This window comes from Sparus aurata, chromosome 15 (assembly GCF_900880675.1).
Source record: "Sparus aurata chromosome 15, fSpaAur1.1, whole genome shotgun sequence".
NCBI lineage: Eukaryota > Metazoa > Chordata > Actinopteri > Spariformes > Sparidae > Sparus > Sparus aurata.
The window spans coordinates 9,471,411-9,488,577 of NC_044201.1; the positions used below are offsets into that span (position 1 = coordinate 9,471,411).

At 40.4% G+C, this 17,167-nt stretch overlaps 1 protein-coding gene across 1 annotated transcript; it reads right to left on the minus strand.

Annotated features, from left to right (window-relative positions):
- Positions 1–5,482: 5,482 nt before the first annotated feature.
- On the minus strand, positions 5,483–16,479 carry bmp5 (bone morphogenetic protein 5). Its single transcript, XM_030441437.1, has 7 exons — positions 15,447–16,479; positions 12,763–12,955; positions 8,921–9,069; positions 8,383–8,580; positions 6,920–6,996; positions 6,656–6,766; positions 5,483–6,510 (listed from the first exon to the last, which is right to left on the minus strand). Exons 1-7 carry the CDS (start codon positions 15,961–15,963, stop codon positions 6,361–6,363), a joined length of 1,395 nt encoding a protein of 464 aa, XP_030297297.1. The 5' UTR covers positions 15,964–16,479; the 3' UTR covers positions 5,483–6,360.
- Positions 16,480–17,167: the final 688 nt, after the last annotated feature.

The window sequence follows — 17,167 nt, forward strand, 5'->3', positions numbered from 1 at the left end:
GGCTGGATTACGGCTTGGACTGGCTCATAAAGAATGGAGATTTCCTTCAGTGTATCCATATCGCTGGCGGGAGAGAAATTGAATTTCACAGCAAAATTTACAGCAGCCTGAATGCCGGGCTAAGTGGCGGCTGCTGACATCTCTATTTGCTGTCTAAATTCCGACAGTAGCATGTTTTGTTCATTATTTTTACGGTGGTGTGAGAAGATGACAGGACAGATAAACGTAAACCCGGTGAAGTCATACATTTGGCGTAGGGCTGAGTATCACTGACTTTTCTTAATACTAGTGTCAGTACAATAACTTAGTTCCATTACAGATTGTTTTAAGACACAACATATTTTCTACAAAACCTTTTTTTTCCTTTAACCATAGAATCCACAGTTGTGTAATGTTCAGTACTGTCTAAACACAAGCAGCCATACAAATAAACTCGATGTAAGGGTGTCAATCTGGTAAAAGTCTGGGAGACCTTAAGATTTTGAATCTGACCAGATATTACACAACACTATCTTTTGATATTTTTCTTTACAAACTCCTTTTAGTTGGTACCAAAGATATACTAAGGTTCGACTGAGTCACAGACAGTACCAGACTGATGATTCTGCGCTGAATGATTAAAGGCACCGAACACAGCCTGTGTGTCATCCACCTAGTCCTTTCTCCCAACACTCTGTGTATGTAGTGTAATGTGCATTTAAGAGCAGCATTTAATTATCTTTCAGAAATTGCCTGAAAGATAACCTTGAAGTGGTGACACTGATATAGGGTTAAAAATAAAACTCTGAATTCTGAGCAACTCAGGATCCACTGTTGTGAGACATCCATCCAATTTAAGTATGTATAAAAGAAAATAATATGAGGTTGCATTATTTGACATAGTGAAATACAGTATGTGATGTTGTTTTTCTTTAATCAGACGGAGAAAAGTCACTACGACACGGTGGCAGCTGCGGTTCTGCAGAGTCCAACCTCCAATCTACAACGTAAACACTGCTAGACTTTAAATAGTCTTGGCTACTGAAGTGATGATGATTTACTCAAAGTCAGTGATTTCAATTGGAAGATTTGGACAAAAGGCTTTTTGGAGTGTTTTCATTTTTAAAAACATCAGACCAGAAGGTTCTAATAAAGAGAGTTTACCTTTATAGAGTCAACTGCTGCTTTTGTTCTTTATTCCTTCCCTTACTTCATAATTGTGCCCAGATATGCACAGAGTCTTCTAATGTACCTTCTTTTGGCAGGGTATTAAAACATTGGTTTGAAGGCTCTGCGATACAGTAAATCAGCATCATTAATTCAAGACATAGACTTCCCTGGCCTGAGAAAGGTTAATAGCCTGCGCATCTGCTTCGGTTTGTATTTTTCCTTTAAAACTTTTTTCTTTTAATTGTACGTGTTCTTTGACATAAATTGTACAGTAGATGGGTGACAGGAGGAAATAACTAACCTGCACAAAGGAGACAACAGACATATGTTAGCATATCATGTCAGACTCTTTTATTTCTGCGAAGGCAAAAACACAATTCTCATGGAAAATGTGTTTAATATAGCATGCAATGAAGAAAACTAAATGGAAAGCCCAACAAGAATTTTCAAAACAACTGCTTGTAAATACTTTTCATTATATACAATGTAAACAAAGGGTTTAAATGTATGCTTTTAGTTTACAAACTGAATCATCTCAGAGAAGCACTGCAACATTACTGACTAATGAATTTCAGCTGATCCTCACATTTTAATGCACATGTTAAGAATGCTCAAGATTTCAAAATATGTAAAGAGTGTAATGCACAGGTGCCATCTCTAATGGTAATGGGAAGTGACAGTTGAGTTCACAAACAGTCTGTTGTAGCTCCGAGAGCCCAGAACCCCTCTCTCTTCTCTGGCTGGGGGAGCTAATGTGCATATGTGAATAACAAGCAAACACACCGGCGTTTTCTGCGTTGCCCTCTGCCGGGACACATTCCTCGCCGGTCCTGCTGCAGCCTTGTCATACCAAACAACATGTAAAAATGTGACCCATATGGTCTCCCTTTTCAAGAGGGACTGATTGAGCTGTATGGAAGTCGCAGCCCACCCACAGAACGCAAATAAGGAGAACCATATGTGGGGAGATGAATTAGGTAAACTGCACAACATTTTTATTAGATACAATTTCACTTGCCTTGTGGATGGACTGCAAGGTGACACTCTGAAAATAAACTCTGAGCCACAGAAAGAAAGAGACCTCTCGTTAACAGAGGGCAAGTCAATGAAACATGGAATTACTAAACCAAATGAACAATAACTATTATGTTTTGTAGTCGTATTAGACGGACCAAAATGTGATCAAAACAAGCATCATGTCAATCATCTAATAAGTTTTCATTAGAGTTGACTGAACAATAATAGGGCACATTAATGCAACATTTTACTTTTTTTTTTTTTTTTTTTTTCACTACACTTGGCATGTTAAACTCCATGAACACTGTGAACAAATGTTTAGTTTCAAAGTTTATGGATGTTTGTGTGAAATCCAACTTTTTCTTTCACAGACTGTGACCACATTTCATTTTCACCTAGAAACGAATGTTCTCATTCAGAACACTTGTTTACAAAATTAATAACAACTTAAAATACTTTAAATACACCATGAATAAATAAAGGGACGTGTTCTACAAGGCCGGGAAGCCATAACGAGGTTTCAAAGAGGTTTATGTGCCATCAGCTACACATATGTGGAAAATATGGATGTTTTTTTTATTCTTGGTTGGCATTCAAAATAAGATGAAAAAGTTACCTTTAACTTTAAATGTTTCCAAACCAATTTGGTTGCATGCTTTCACATAATTAAAAACTGTTGCTAATTATCTTGAGTTACTTTGAATCTTGGAAGTTAAGAGCCTGTTAATGTGGAAGACTGAGGCAGGACAGTCTGCAAAATATTACATTTTCTTAGATTTAATCTTTTAGGACATCTCTGCGTGGACTCCAGCACGAACACCTCTGTCGGTGGTCCGACCAGATCAGTGGCTCGTTACGCCTGCTTTTTGTTTTTGTTTTGAGGCATTTGTCAACGTGTTTCCTGCTTGTGATGGTTTGGATTAGATTTTTTTTTAAAATGACCTGAATCATAAGGCATTTGCCACTCTTGACGGGCGGCCAGTCCCGGCCTGCTAAAAGCTTCAAGATGATCCCTCCTCACTAAATTTATCACATTTGCTGAACAAAAGGATATGATCTTAACAGCCGCCCACATGGATGCATCTGTTTTCTCAATCAGGTTAAGAGAATAAACATGTTTGTGGTAGAAAAAAAACGTAATATCAGCAACTGGAAACACATCCTGACATTATTTAACAATGTTTATGTAAAGCCAACAGTATGTTGTGACATATGCTATAAACCTGAAGGGCATGATGCATGAATAATTCACAAGAAACCCTTCATGAAAAGTAAACTGCAGTGGGTTGTGACCTTTTTGCAGCATGTTTCAGAAGTGGCCGGTGGAAGTGCTGATCTGATGAATGTCAAGGCACCTCTGACTCACTGCAGCCTGTTTTTGACCACGGGGGTCTCGGAGGAGAAGGGGCCACTATATTAATCTGCCCTGAGTATGGCAATTGTTAGCGTCTCCTTTCATGTGGTCGGGAGGTTGCTGTCGAGAGGGGCTGCGTAGTTTTGGGAGAACTTAAATAGGAGCTCATTCATAGCAGCTTACAGAAAAGGAAGAAGTGTAGCTGAATTGGAAAGAATCCCTGATATTAAACAGTAGATGGGATTGTGAAGTGCTAGGAGTAATCATGCCAGGCAACAGGCCGCAGGAATGCAAATCACCCCTCAAGCCAAGAGTTAAGTTAGCAGGTGGCCTCTTCTATTCACTGAATGTCAACACTCCTTTTAGATGGAGCCCACATAACATCTGGACAGACCAGCCACTGCTTTTAATTAAGTGAAATACAGTCACTCAATGTTCTGCCATGTCAGAGAGAAAAAAAAATGTTATAAAAGTGGGAGGGTAGGGGGAGAAAAAGTGCAACAGTACATATCCTGTGTTCAGTGAAGGTCAACACAGTTGTGTAAATAAATATTAATCCTTAACCTAATCCCTAGATTTCCAAGACCATTAAAAATACCTGCGTAACCAGAGCACTTCTCTGGAAATGGCACGTTCTCTCACATTTTTCTGGAAATTCTACTTAACCCGAATGAGGAGGAAATACAAATAAATACAAACACTTGCTGAGGTTAGTTTATGGCCTCCACTTTGTTTCCAGGGGTGAATCTCAGCTCAGAGCAGATGACAACCAGGGTTCAAGACTAACGTCTCCTCGGGGGTCATAGAAAATGTGTTTGCTTTAAAAAGAGATCTTCCCTCGGAGGCCTCCAGGATAAGAGAGATTTTTGTGTGTAAGCATGTCTATCAGTAAGCAAATGACAGACTGAACTGAGCGCTGACTACTACAGAGTGACTCCTCTCATCTGTTACTAAAGTTACTATCACTTGCTAGCTGCTCAGCGGGAAACCTAAGAAAAAAATGACATTAAAATCCAAAAGGTCATGGTGAATTCAGTGTCGACAGGGGACGCCCCATATTTTTCCATAATTGTACCAAGTTGTGAACAACGCATATGTGTTTAATGTGGCAGGAGGAGAGTTAGATGTTAGTTTTCAGAAGATGATGGGCAGCAGAGTTCTGCAGCGTGTTTTGGTGAGCTACCAAGCTAATAGAGCTAACAGTTAAACACACAGCGGGGTGAGAGTTTCTTCTCAAAGGCAAAATAAATGTCGGTGAACTCCAGATAATGTGACAAGACAACAAGTTTACAGTAAATACATTTACTCATGTATTCAAACTGAGAGCAGTTTGGATGTAAAAGTACTTTGAATGCTGATATTTTTAACTAACAACTACAGATGAAAATAAAGTAAAGACACATTTTGATTTTGGCTTTACATTTACTGTAAAATTGTTTTAGAAGACCACTCTGGGACGGCGGTTAAAAAAAACTGTTGACAACTTCTAAAACATGAGTGCAAAGAATGCAAGCAAGCAAGCAGAGATGTGCCATACACATCATGTAAATCAGATGCGGGATGCTTTCTTTCCCCACAATCAGGAAGGGATTGCTTACAAAATGATATACCTTACTCCACTGGCAGCCTCATGATAATCACCCTTCCTGGCTGTCTTTTGAGGTCACAGCACTGCATTTCTGCGAGCACTGTACCACTAGCATTACCACTCCCCAAGAGCATGTCAACAGGCTCCGTGGGTGGACCCCTAGTTTATATCATGCTTGTCAAACATTTATAAATCTGAGACGGTAGTCCTGCAGCAGTGTGTAAAACATCCACAGAAGCCCAAACAGAAATACAAAAGGGCAACTTGAATTTGAAAAAGACTTGAGGACTTGCAGCTGGAGGAGGAGAAGGGGAAAAAGCTCCACGATGAAATGCATAGTGGGTGATAAATGGATGAAGTAAAGGCAAACGATAAGAGTTTCTCAAGTGGTACATTTATTAAAATACACAACACTCTACATGAAGATATACTTTCCCCAAACACTTGCTAGAATTAGTGCGGAGCAATGACATTTGCAGTCCACAGAGGAATGAGAAAACAGTGTTCATTCCAGACTGACATAATCCCCTTCTGAGGACACACTCTCTTATAAAAAAAAAAAAAGCTGGCGTGTAAAAGGTGAAACAGTATCAGTGCTGAAAGACGGTGACAGCTTGAAAATAGCTTTGGGCAGTTTGGTTTAGATTAGAGAACACTCACTACGTTTTCCTCCCAGCGAGCCAATTGGATTTTCAAAAAAGCCTGTTCGCGTTGTGATATTAAGTTAACAGCATCACCTTGAGTTCTCCTTTGTTATAATAACTTGTGCTGCTGCATTTTGTGACATCATTCTCTTTGTATCAGTCATTTATTGGTCCATCACACAGACAAAAAAAACATATTACAAAATTAACATAGAGGAAAACAAATCACGTACTGGAATCTCAGAGAGCATTTATAGCGCAAGTGTACCGTGAAGGAGGATAAAACAAGCAGGAGGGGAAGCGATCTTATGTATCATGATGTCTCCAGTGAATAGTTATCTCATAAAAGTTATCATACAAACGTAACTAAGAGAGTATATGCCAACGGACACAAAAGTTAAATGATAAAAGGTGTAAAGTAAAAATCAACGATTTGTCCTAATCATTCAAATATTCAGTGCTATTTAAAAAAAGAAAGAAAATAAATTAGGTAATAAAACTTTATATACATAATACTGTACATCACATCACACCTGCTGCCAATGTGTTTTCCAGCGATTCCTGTCCCAGATAGCATAAATTAAAAGTCCCCCCCCCCCCCCCGGCCACTAATGGCAGCCACAAGACCTAACTACCATATTTCTATATTTCTTGAGGATGACGTTTGAACTGTCGTCAAAGTAGAGTACTGATATTGCGTTGAGCTTGGTCGGGGCGCAGCATGGCTTTGGCACATTGTCAGGAAACATTAAATGGACCTATAAATGAGAGCACAAAGTAGGTTTAAAAGAGGTGCAACAGCAATGAGCTTCAAATGAGTTATACCTGCCAAGAACATTATGGTAGCTTATAACGCCATTTTAATGCAGTACACATATGCGGTAAACTCTAAAGGATACTTACCAGGGTTTGCACAATGGCGTGATTTGTTGCGTTCATGTGTGCGTTGAGTGGAAAAGAGCATTCGCCGTCGCAGTAGAAAGCAGCGTAGCCCTCAGGCGCAATAATCCAATCCTTAATAAACAATGAGCTTCTATTATTTATGACACATGTTGAGCTTTTGTAGTGTCATCTTACGATCTTGATAAAAATGCACTGTTCTTTTTGTTATTGTCACTTAATGTTATACATAAATGTTTTGCTATACAAGATGTAGTTCTGTCTTACCTGCCAGCCCAGGTCTCGAAAGCTGACATAAAGTTCATGCTTCTTGCAGGCTTGCTTCTGTTCACTTGTGTTGTGATCTGAAAAAAAACAAAAAAAAACAAGTTTATTAAACATAACAGACACTAATGGTTGTTTATATCTTTTTGTTTGCTTACCGTAGAAAAGCTTTAGAACAAATGCACTCGACAAACACATAAGCAGTCCACAAACACAGACTTTTGTGAGTACATGAATATATCCCAGAGCCATGTTAATCACCGATAAATTGGAAGTATTTCCCGTAAATGTTAAGCTATTACAAAACAATGGATGTTTGAATTCGGAATTACAGTTGTTTTCTTTCCCACAACAGTGTGTGAGGTGTGTTATATATTTACACAACAGGCAAATTATCCATGAGGTTTGCAATAATCCCAAAACCTTTATTGGGCCATTTATTATTCCTTAAAATAATTCATGATTGATGAGACGTTAATGTAATTATAGGGCATAGTCCATAATATATCTCAATCTCTCTCAGTACTTGTACTTCACCTTGATGTTTTTCAGTTTAAAGGTGCAATATAAATAAGAATTTGTAAAATAACTACAATTATCAACAAAATAGGAAGAAATAACATGTTTGACCCTATGTCAAAGACATCTATGTATTTGCTGCAGAGATATCTGCTGAATTTAGCATGCCGACCAGCTAGCCCCAGGCCTGAAAACCTTTTTTTTCCAAAGCTCCATTGGTGAAAAACCAACTCTACCCTGGTCCTCCAGCAAGCTGCATGGCTAACTGAGCTAACAAACCAGTAGTTGCTACAGTCATGGATGAATAAACAGAATACAGTCGAACAATATACAAATACAAGTAGCACAATACAGCAGCAGTTAGCAGTTACTCTAATGATATGCTGCCTCTACTTGTTGGTAGTATGAATTTGACAGGTTCAACAATTCTTACATATTGTACCTTTAAGAACAACTGAAATACAGATCAGAACTGAATGCTCAATAAAACCTTTAATTCCAAGCAGCATATTTAGTTTTTAAAAATTAAGAACTGTCTTGCTCTCAAGTAGTTTTCTGTAAAAAGTTCGAAACAAACAGAAAAACATATCATTGAAGGAAACTAGAAGGTTAAGATTTAAGGTGTAAAGCCCTGCAGGTGGCCCCTTCACGCTGCCACGTTCATTACACCCCACAATACTATGGTAAAGGCAAACATATGACAACAAACTGAGAAAGGTGCACAGCAAATGTGTTTAATTTCATATTAATTGACAGTCTGTCTAGTGATTGTGGATGTGCCTTGCTGCAGGAAATTAAGTTGGTTATTCTGAAAAATGGATGGACAATGTGATGGAATGATGGCCGGGTGGTTTCTGTCTAATTTAGAGACCTGATATGTCCGGGATAAAATAAAAGATTAAAAGAATTATCATCGCATCTCAACTGTGTCATAAAATTGCACTTACCTCCGGGTTTCGGTGCCCTAGATGATTCTTGTTGACTGGTTGATTTATTGCGATTGTGGTTCTTCTTCTTCCCCCCAGCAGCTCTGACAGAGCGAAGCAACACCCCGCTGGCCTTGAAGAAAGCAACCAGGAACGGCTGTTTGGACTGAGGCCCATTCCTCCCAATGATTCCAGCAGACTTGATGTTGATACTTCGTCCTTTCAAAAACAGGAGGTAAATAAAAGTCTCGAAATATAGTTTAAGAAAAATGGGATATTTTGACATTTTATGACTGCTTTAAAAGTGGAGTCAAGCACATTTACGAATACAAGGTCAAGCCTCCAATCTTTTTTGTGGATTCACTGGTTGTAAATAATAACAATCCATGGACTGTCAAAAACACAAGTCACATTAGTGTGAGGTCAGTGAAAATATTAGATATGTCTCAAAGGCAGACATTGTGGATTGTCTCAGAAAAATTAACCTCCTGACTTTTTCTAGTTTGAAGAGCCTGGGAAAGAAAATTTATGGGAACAAAAACTGTAAAACTGCACTTACCATCTACAGTCTCCACACAGAGCTGCAGACCCAAGTTCTGCTGTGGGTTCATCACCCAGTGGTTACTGGTGGCTGTGATGTCAAAAACTAGCCAGCCCCCATCGGACGCCTGGACCTTTTTGGAGTCGAGCAAGAACGTCTCTGCATCTCTAAAGGTAAGAAAACACAATGAAACAATCAATAAACCGCAGTTAAAATGATACACACTCAAACAGCCTGTACAGAGAAGAGAATGACAACTGCTACAGTGATTATTATATCTCTATCCAGTGAAAGTTATTTGGATTTTCAGTCTCTGTGGTTTTTAAGATTACGACTCGGTCAACCAGATGGTGAAATGAATGTGGTCACTTTACTGCTGCATTACAAACAAATTACAAAACCTCAGCGCTAAAGTGCGTTAAGCCCTAGAACAAATAAAAACTGTCTGTGCGTCTTAATGCTGCATAGCTCTAATAGGACACAAAAAAGAAACCATATGCTCCGTTGAGGGAATTCAGAATGAATCCAAGAGGTCTTAACCGGTTAGACAGGAACAGATAAACAAGGTATCACTGACCGATCACAAATGAACGCTTTAGCCCAAACTCTGTAGCAGAAGCCAAACTCTGAGTGGCTTTTATTAGTTTCTTCATCTCTTTATCCTTTTGAAAACAAAACCTTCTTCTATAAAAAGGCCTTCAGTATTGAAAGCTGGTCATTTTGTCATTTCTGTATGTCAACTTTGAGCTGGAGATAATAAAGAAAGCCGCACTGTTTTTGTTGAAGCTGTCACTGAAACATGTGCTAAGATTTCAGCTATTTGATTGGCCAAACACGTCAGAAGTTATGAATCATGTATATCGGCCCTTGTGTATTTTTAACATGAGCCTGACATAAGGCATCAATCAACCCCAAAGTTGAAAAAGCGGTGCTTCGCAATTTACATTGGATTCCTTTCAAGTGGTAGATCGGATAAGGCAGCGCCTGTTCAGTTTTTTGTGGTAACATTGCCTGTTGGAGGGAACCAAGATTTTCCATGTGGCCCCAATAGTTCAGGAATTATTCATGTGTTTATTACAGGTGTAATAAAACTTAACCTCAAGTGGAATTTCACATAAGGTTAATCCTTATGAGTGACATACTGCTGAACTTGAAATGCACAGTATTACACTTACATCCTGTGATAATTTAGTTTGGGCTGGTGAGTATTCACTATTCCCACAGTCGTATCCAAGAGGAAAATGTTTATCCCGCCCCTTCATCTGTGATTACTGGATGTACTGTTCCACAGAGAGCGAGTTAAAGTGAGTGGATACCAGCAATAGACGTGACTCCTCTTTCAAGACTGTTCTGCCTCCTGCAAATGATGTTCATGTGCAACTATTCCCCATTAGGAATTTATGTTCAGTAGCAAAGTTCAGTACCACTGCAGGACATAGCGTGACGTTGATGTAGTGGAGTGAAGGGAGGTCAGGTTGGTGTGTGGGTGTCTGACTTTAAAGGGACCCTGTGGAGTTTTTGACCAGTACCATAGAAATATGAAGCAATATGTTTTTAAGAGGTCCTCGTTGTGTTAGTATCTTCTTCCGCTCATGTGCACAAGGACAATGGTTTCCCAGATCGACAGTTAGTGGCATAAAAAAGGCTGCAGAGTGCCAACAAAGGCCGTAAAAGAGAAAACTGCTCGCAAACAAACATGGCTCTGGATATGTCCTCGACCATAAACACAATATGTTAAAATGGTAGACATAACTTCAGGGACCTTTAACGTCAGCTTCTTGAGTTCAGTCTCATTCTCATATTAGTAGTGAGTTAAGTGAATGGTTTACTTATCTAACGTTGACTGTAGTATTTACTTGACTCCAAAAAAGGGATTTTTTTAAAGAACTGACACAAGGTGAAGGGGGAGAGGGCAACAAAAGTCCCTATAAGGAGGTTGCTACTAAGATATATGTGACTATCTTAACCCCTGTAAGACACTGCAACAAAGGAGTTTTCATTTGCCAGTTAACTTTACCATACTTAGTCTTTTCTTGTGGAACTAACCGACTAAAAACATTGGTATGTGAAGTGACCAATATTTGTGCACAGTATTAACTTTCCATCCGATATGTTGAAAGAAGACATGAATCAGTGTGTACTGCTTTCCAAACAAGATTTCACAGATTTCTCACATCGGGGAAAGAATTGCTATTCTATGTGAACGCTGACTAAAACACACTTTTCCCCCATAAAGACGTGTGTGAAAACTAGAACTGCGCAGTCTTCCCCTTTAAGATGGCAGAGTCCATTGACTTGGACCTTTTCAAAGCCCAGGAGGGCCATATCTCCCCTTCAATCACCCACACACATTTTTGGCAAGCAAATGTGGGCCCACTTTTAAGTACACCCTTGTGTATTCAGCTATGTCATGGTTTAAACTTCCGGAATATTGTTAAGACAGGCAGGTGGTGGGCATAACAGTGACCATGGGAGCACCCGAGGGAGCCCCCTCATCCCCCCTCCTGAAAACATAGGCCCTCATGGTTTCATCTGGGACACGGCCAGCTTGGCAGGCAACACAAGACGAGTGATAACTGATGGACCTTCCAAGCTCCGTAAGTGGCCAACTTGCTAATGGAGTTCTCTTTATCCGAGAACTATATTTGTAAGGCAGACATGGTGCGAATGAAGGAGAACAGAGTTGGAGATAGAAAGGCGTTCTGTGTGAGTGGAAAGTTTCAACCGTGCAAGACAATAGCTGCCGAACTGTTTTAACTGTGAAATAAGATAACTGCACGGGATAAAAATGCAACACATTTGTCTAGTTTTAACCTATATTTCGGAGAAGTAACAGCTTATTTTATCCATTAGCAGTTGTGTCTGCTTTGTGTCTCACAGCATTTCAGATAGCTAACAACTGGTTTGATGCAGTTCCTTAACCCATATTCTATTTCATTTTCAAGGAGGTAATGTTTTTGCATGTGTCCGTTTGTATGTTAGTTGGATTGTCAGCAGGATTACACAAAAACTACTGAACGGATTTCCATGAAGCTTGGATAGAGGATACGTCTTGGGCTAGAATAGACCCCATTAATCTTTGGTGCGGATCTGAAAAAAATAGGGATGGATCCAGGAGTCTTTTCTAACATTTTTTTTTTTCACTTTCTTTAATATAATTTCTCAGGGAATAAGGCATGGATCTTGATACAAAACTATCTCATGTGGGTGGTGTCTACAGTATTAGTGAGTAGTTTGATGCAGATCCAAATAAAAATTTGGATCTTTGGATTTAAATGTTTTATGTGATACATGATTTGGGGCTTGATCGAATTAAAGGGGACTGTGGGCCTTGGTGAAGGAATGCGCCCTACTGAATGCTATTATTATTTTTTAGATTTCTGATTCCTCCAGGAGTGACAGATTATATTAGGGCAGATAGATTTTCTGTCAGCCTTGATACATCAATGGTTTAAGAACTACTGAGAGCTTTTACTTAAGCAGAAGTAAAAACAGACTTTAAAAATACTTAAACACATAAATAATTTGACCAAAGTGGAATTATGAGCAGCAAAATGTACTTAATGTTTGAAAAGGCTCATTGGCCATGTCTAAGTGTTACTGAATTAACTGACTAATAAGAAAGCAGCCTGGTTGAGCTTATTTTAACTACTTTATATATTAGTGGTAGTGTAATCTATAACAATGCATCACTTTCAGCAAGTTGTCGTTGTTCTGTATGTAAAATCTAAGTTTCAAAAGCAAGACAGTCAGATAAATGTAGTTGAGTGAAAAGAAGCACCTGGAATGTGTACTTAAATGCGGTAGTTATAATCCTGCACTGCCTTCAATGTTTAGTTTTTGGTTGTCTAGATACTTACTTGTTTTGATATTCCTTGATGACTTGATATATGGAAACCTTCAGAGTGATATTGTCGTAGCGGGAATGACTGCGGTCCTTGTAGATCCGAAACTCTGCAGCAGTCACTGCCTCTCCGTCCGGGATCTGAGTCAGATCAAAACGGAACTCCTTGTAGTGTCGTCGCTGATGAGAAAAATCTTTATCTTTCTCGACTGGGAAAGAAAATATTTATGATGAATTTCATTTTTACTGGCAGCAAAGTTGATCAAAAAATACGACCTCAACTCCTGCGCCGCTGTGTGTGCTGCTCGAAGGAGGAAATATGCCGGCATTAACGCACAGAAAAAGAGTAATTTATCACATCTTCTTTTACATTCCAGGTCCAATCCAAACATTTTGACTACCAACAAAAGCACTTTCCAGTTCATTAAATCAGTCAACTGAATACAGGTAGCGGTTCCCAGACAGGCCCTCTACTGTGTGCCTAACTGCATTCTCCGGCCATGATGAATGGGCTGTCAGTTAAGAAAAACAGGCTGATTTCAATTAAAGACACTTTCGTCTGCTCCTCAAGTGAGAGAAAAGACCAGACAGGATTCTTCAATGTCATGTCAGCGTCTAACCTGACCTCATTTCTGACCTCATACTGACCTCCTGTAGGTTTCATACAATGAGTTAAGAGACTTTAATGACCTTTAACCTGTTAAACTAAATATTTCTAATATAATGAGTAACTGAACATGTCTTTGTTTTGAGCTTTTCATTTTTGAAAATGTTTAAAAACTCAAAACATGTAAGATTATTTTAGATTTTTTCCAGCAAAAATAAAGATATAAGCAGCTTGATTTTCAGAGTGTTGCATCGAGGTTTTTTAGAAAAAAAATGGCCTATCAGTTGAACGACTTTCATAACAGCACCAAAGAGCTTCAGTGCGTCAACATTAAGGACGGGCTTTGATGCCACTGAGAAGTGACCGTCTCACAACCCAGAAAAAGAGGCATGTGGCTGAGGTCAGTGGACTTTCTGACATACGCAGTGATAACATGCAGTGCGTTTGAATAATATTTTATCAGCAGAGAAGGACTGCGGTTACTTAGCACAAACAGGTCAGAGGTCAGGTCTGACTTTTACCCACTGAGAGTGTTCCATTATATTAGCCGCGGGCAGTAATCTGAAGCAGAAGTGCCAACGAGAGCGCACCGCATTTACCTTTCAAATGGCTATAGATTAAATAGCAGTGGCTTTACTCCGAAGGTGAGTCGTGTGCACGTTCTGCCCAAACAATGTTTTGTTAATATCTGAATGAGTTACTTTGACTGTCGCTTGACTAAACGGTTTTTCAACAGCTGACATCTTATTGACACTCTGAAAGCTGAAATGGTTACAGTAAACATACTAAACTGCACGAAAATGCCACAGAGACGTTTCTGAAAACAGTTGAGGTCAGTAGCTATATTTGACTGTACTGTAATAAAGACAGAGCCCCATTGAACACTTCACTGACAGTCCCCAGAACGCGAGCGGAGCTTTCAAGGCTGACAGTGTACATGCCCTGCTATAGTGGTAAGTGGAAACAGATGGGCTCAGGCCAAGGTGAGGGATTATACTTCAAGGCAACTCTGAACAAATTCACTTTTACATGTTTTTTCTGTATATTTAAGAAAATTAAATCCTTAACACTACAATACCAACTTTATCCTAAGTTCACTTCTGGTTGTTTTTAATCATCATTCATTCAGGACCCTGCGAAAAGCTGCACCATATTTCATTTCTGAGATCCTTTCCGTGTACTTTAATAATTTAATCATCATTAAAGAAACAGAAATTCTGAAAATGACAGCAAATATCAAGAATGGCGTTACTGCTTTCTCCTGGTGACAGAACCTCCAGATACACAGGCATCAGTCAATATCACAACCCTTTTAACAACAGGAAATAATTCAGACCAATTTTCTCAAGGTCAGACAGTCATCTGATAAGTCCCTCTGAACTGCTGGGTTAAGGGTCGCGGCTACTGAACAAACACAGCCATTATACCGATCAGCTGCCTTTTAATGGAAAGCAGCACAAATTGAAAGGGTCAAAATGTTGGGCCTAATTCTGTTAGATGCAAAATATTTCACGCAGGGCCAAAGCAGCTGAACACCGATGACACATTTACATGTAGAAGTGAAAAAATACAGCTGCCCAGGTGAGATTAACAACTGTTACTCTTCACTCAGATAAGATAAAATCCTTTTATAGCTCAACATAGCTCAGATTAGTTTGACAAAATCAGCATGTGTCAAGTCATCTTGGCAAATGTGATTAACTGCACTGCACATCAAGGAGGCCAGGAAACATATGAATGGATCAGAACGGGCCTGACTCTTGCACCGCACGGATGGAGGCTACAAGCTGCAGTATTTAATAGTTCTTTGTCTGCAGTGCATTGTTTGGAAATTTACAATTTAATGTGCGAAATACTTTCATCGAGCAAACTAATACAGCCGACCAAAATAAACGTAGTTTATTGATTTACTTTAAAGTGGATGGAGACAAACACGACTTTTAAAAACACAGAGACGTAGATTTGCGCACTGAAGTGTTGCACCTCTAAATGATGATCGAACCCGGCCTCTCCTGCAGTCTCATTTCGATTAGTAACATCATTTTGACTCAAGGAAACCGGATGATAAATGAGCCTGCCGCAACGACACTTACCTAAATTGACAAAACTCATGACCATGTCGGCGTCGTTGAGAAAGTTGGTGTCGTGCGCTGAGGTGAGCGCGGGGCTGTGGCCTAACAGAGGGGCCGCGCGGTAAGGCTGCGCCACACGAGAGTACCCGGCATGCTGGGGGCTGTAGTACCCTTTCCTGGAGTGCCCTTGAGCCTTGGCACCGAAGCTCTTGCCCGCGCCCTGCTGCTGCTGCTGCTGCTGCACCCTCGCCACCTCCTCCTCCTCCTCCACGGCCATGGCGTTGTACAGGTCGAGCATGAAGAGCGGCGCGGAGGACGCCTGCTTCCCGGGAGAGAAGGGCCTCGGCCGGTGGGGCAAGCCCAGGATGGAGAGGATCTCTCTCTGGATCTCCCTGCGCTCGTGATTGCGCAACCTCCTGTAAATAAAACTGGAGTGCACATGGTTGTCACTTAGCCCGCAATGAGCGCAGGACAGAAAACTCAGGCAGCTCCAGGCGAGTCCGAGCACAGCGCGGCTCAAAGGTGTAAGCGCTGTCATCTTGACAAGTAGTTCTCTCCGGGCCGTGGAGGTGAGCTACATCGCACTCTGTGGGGAAAATAATTTATACCTCTGCCAATATGGAATCATAGACTTCCCATATCAAACAAGAGGCACCACAAGTTTTTCAAGCGTTTTGCTGTTGAACACCGCTCAGCCCCTTTTCCTTCAGATGAGGAATCAGCTTGCAGAAAAGTCGCCGCTCCTGTCCCGTGCGCGATGCTCCTCCGGCGGTATTTACTCCTCCAAGGTACATCCAAAGTCTCCGCGCGCACCAAGTATTTATGGAGATGTGACCCCGTCCCCTCACCTTACTCCTCTGTGATGCGGGACCACGTAGGTACGCCCATAACGTCCAGGGATCACCCGGAGTTTCCAGGAGTGGATGAAACGTGTTCAACTGTGTCAAAAATGAACCGAGAGCAGCTCTCGACTCATGCTCTCATTTTTCTTTTTCTTTTTTTTTTTTCCTCCTCTCCCCCTTGAGAGTGTGGTTAGTTGCCCTCCGAGTCCATCCCACACTCAACCTTTTTTTTGTGTGTGTGTGTGTGTGTGTGCTTTTGCATCCACCTTTGGCTGCTGCAGTAAAACCTCAGGCCGGTCCCATGATGAATGTGGCGGCTCGGGAGTGTAAAAGGAGACACTTGAAATTCGAGAGGGCCGGTCTTAACGAGTGAAAGAATAATGACAGAGCCTTTTAATCACCTCAAGTTATTGAAGTCCGGGGTGTTTATGGGAGAGGGCTCCAGCTGCATTGAGCACCAACAACAGGGATCCTGTTTTAATTCTCTCAAGGTTGAACATGATCCCCCCTTGGATGCAAACCCCCCCCCCCCCCCAAAAAAAGATACTTTATTAAATTTGGGCAAACAAGTGGGGGTTGCTGTTATAATTCCCATTTAGGGGGAAAAAATAACACGCATGGATACTTAAAATTCACAATTTAGAGCAACAAACCCACTGCTGGTCTCTATACCCTACAATGATTTACATGTCTTAATTACAAAAGCTCACTTTGGGTGCATATATATAGTGAATTTAAAGCAAAGAGGAGCTTTAAGTAAACAATGTGTTGAGGTTAGTATGCTGGGATGACTAAAAACATAAACAGTGAGAGGTTTCCATGTGATGGGTGGCTCCTGTCCAAACTGGAAACCAAAAAAAAGGGAAACTCCTGCTAAGATAATGTAACTCCTTCACATGC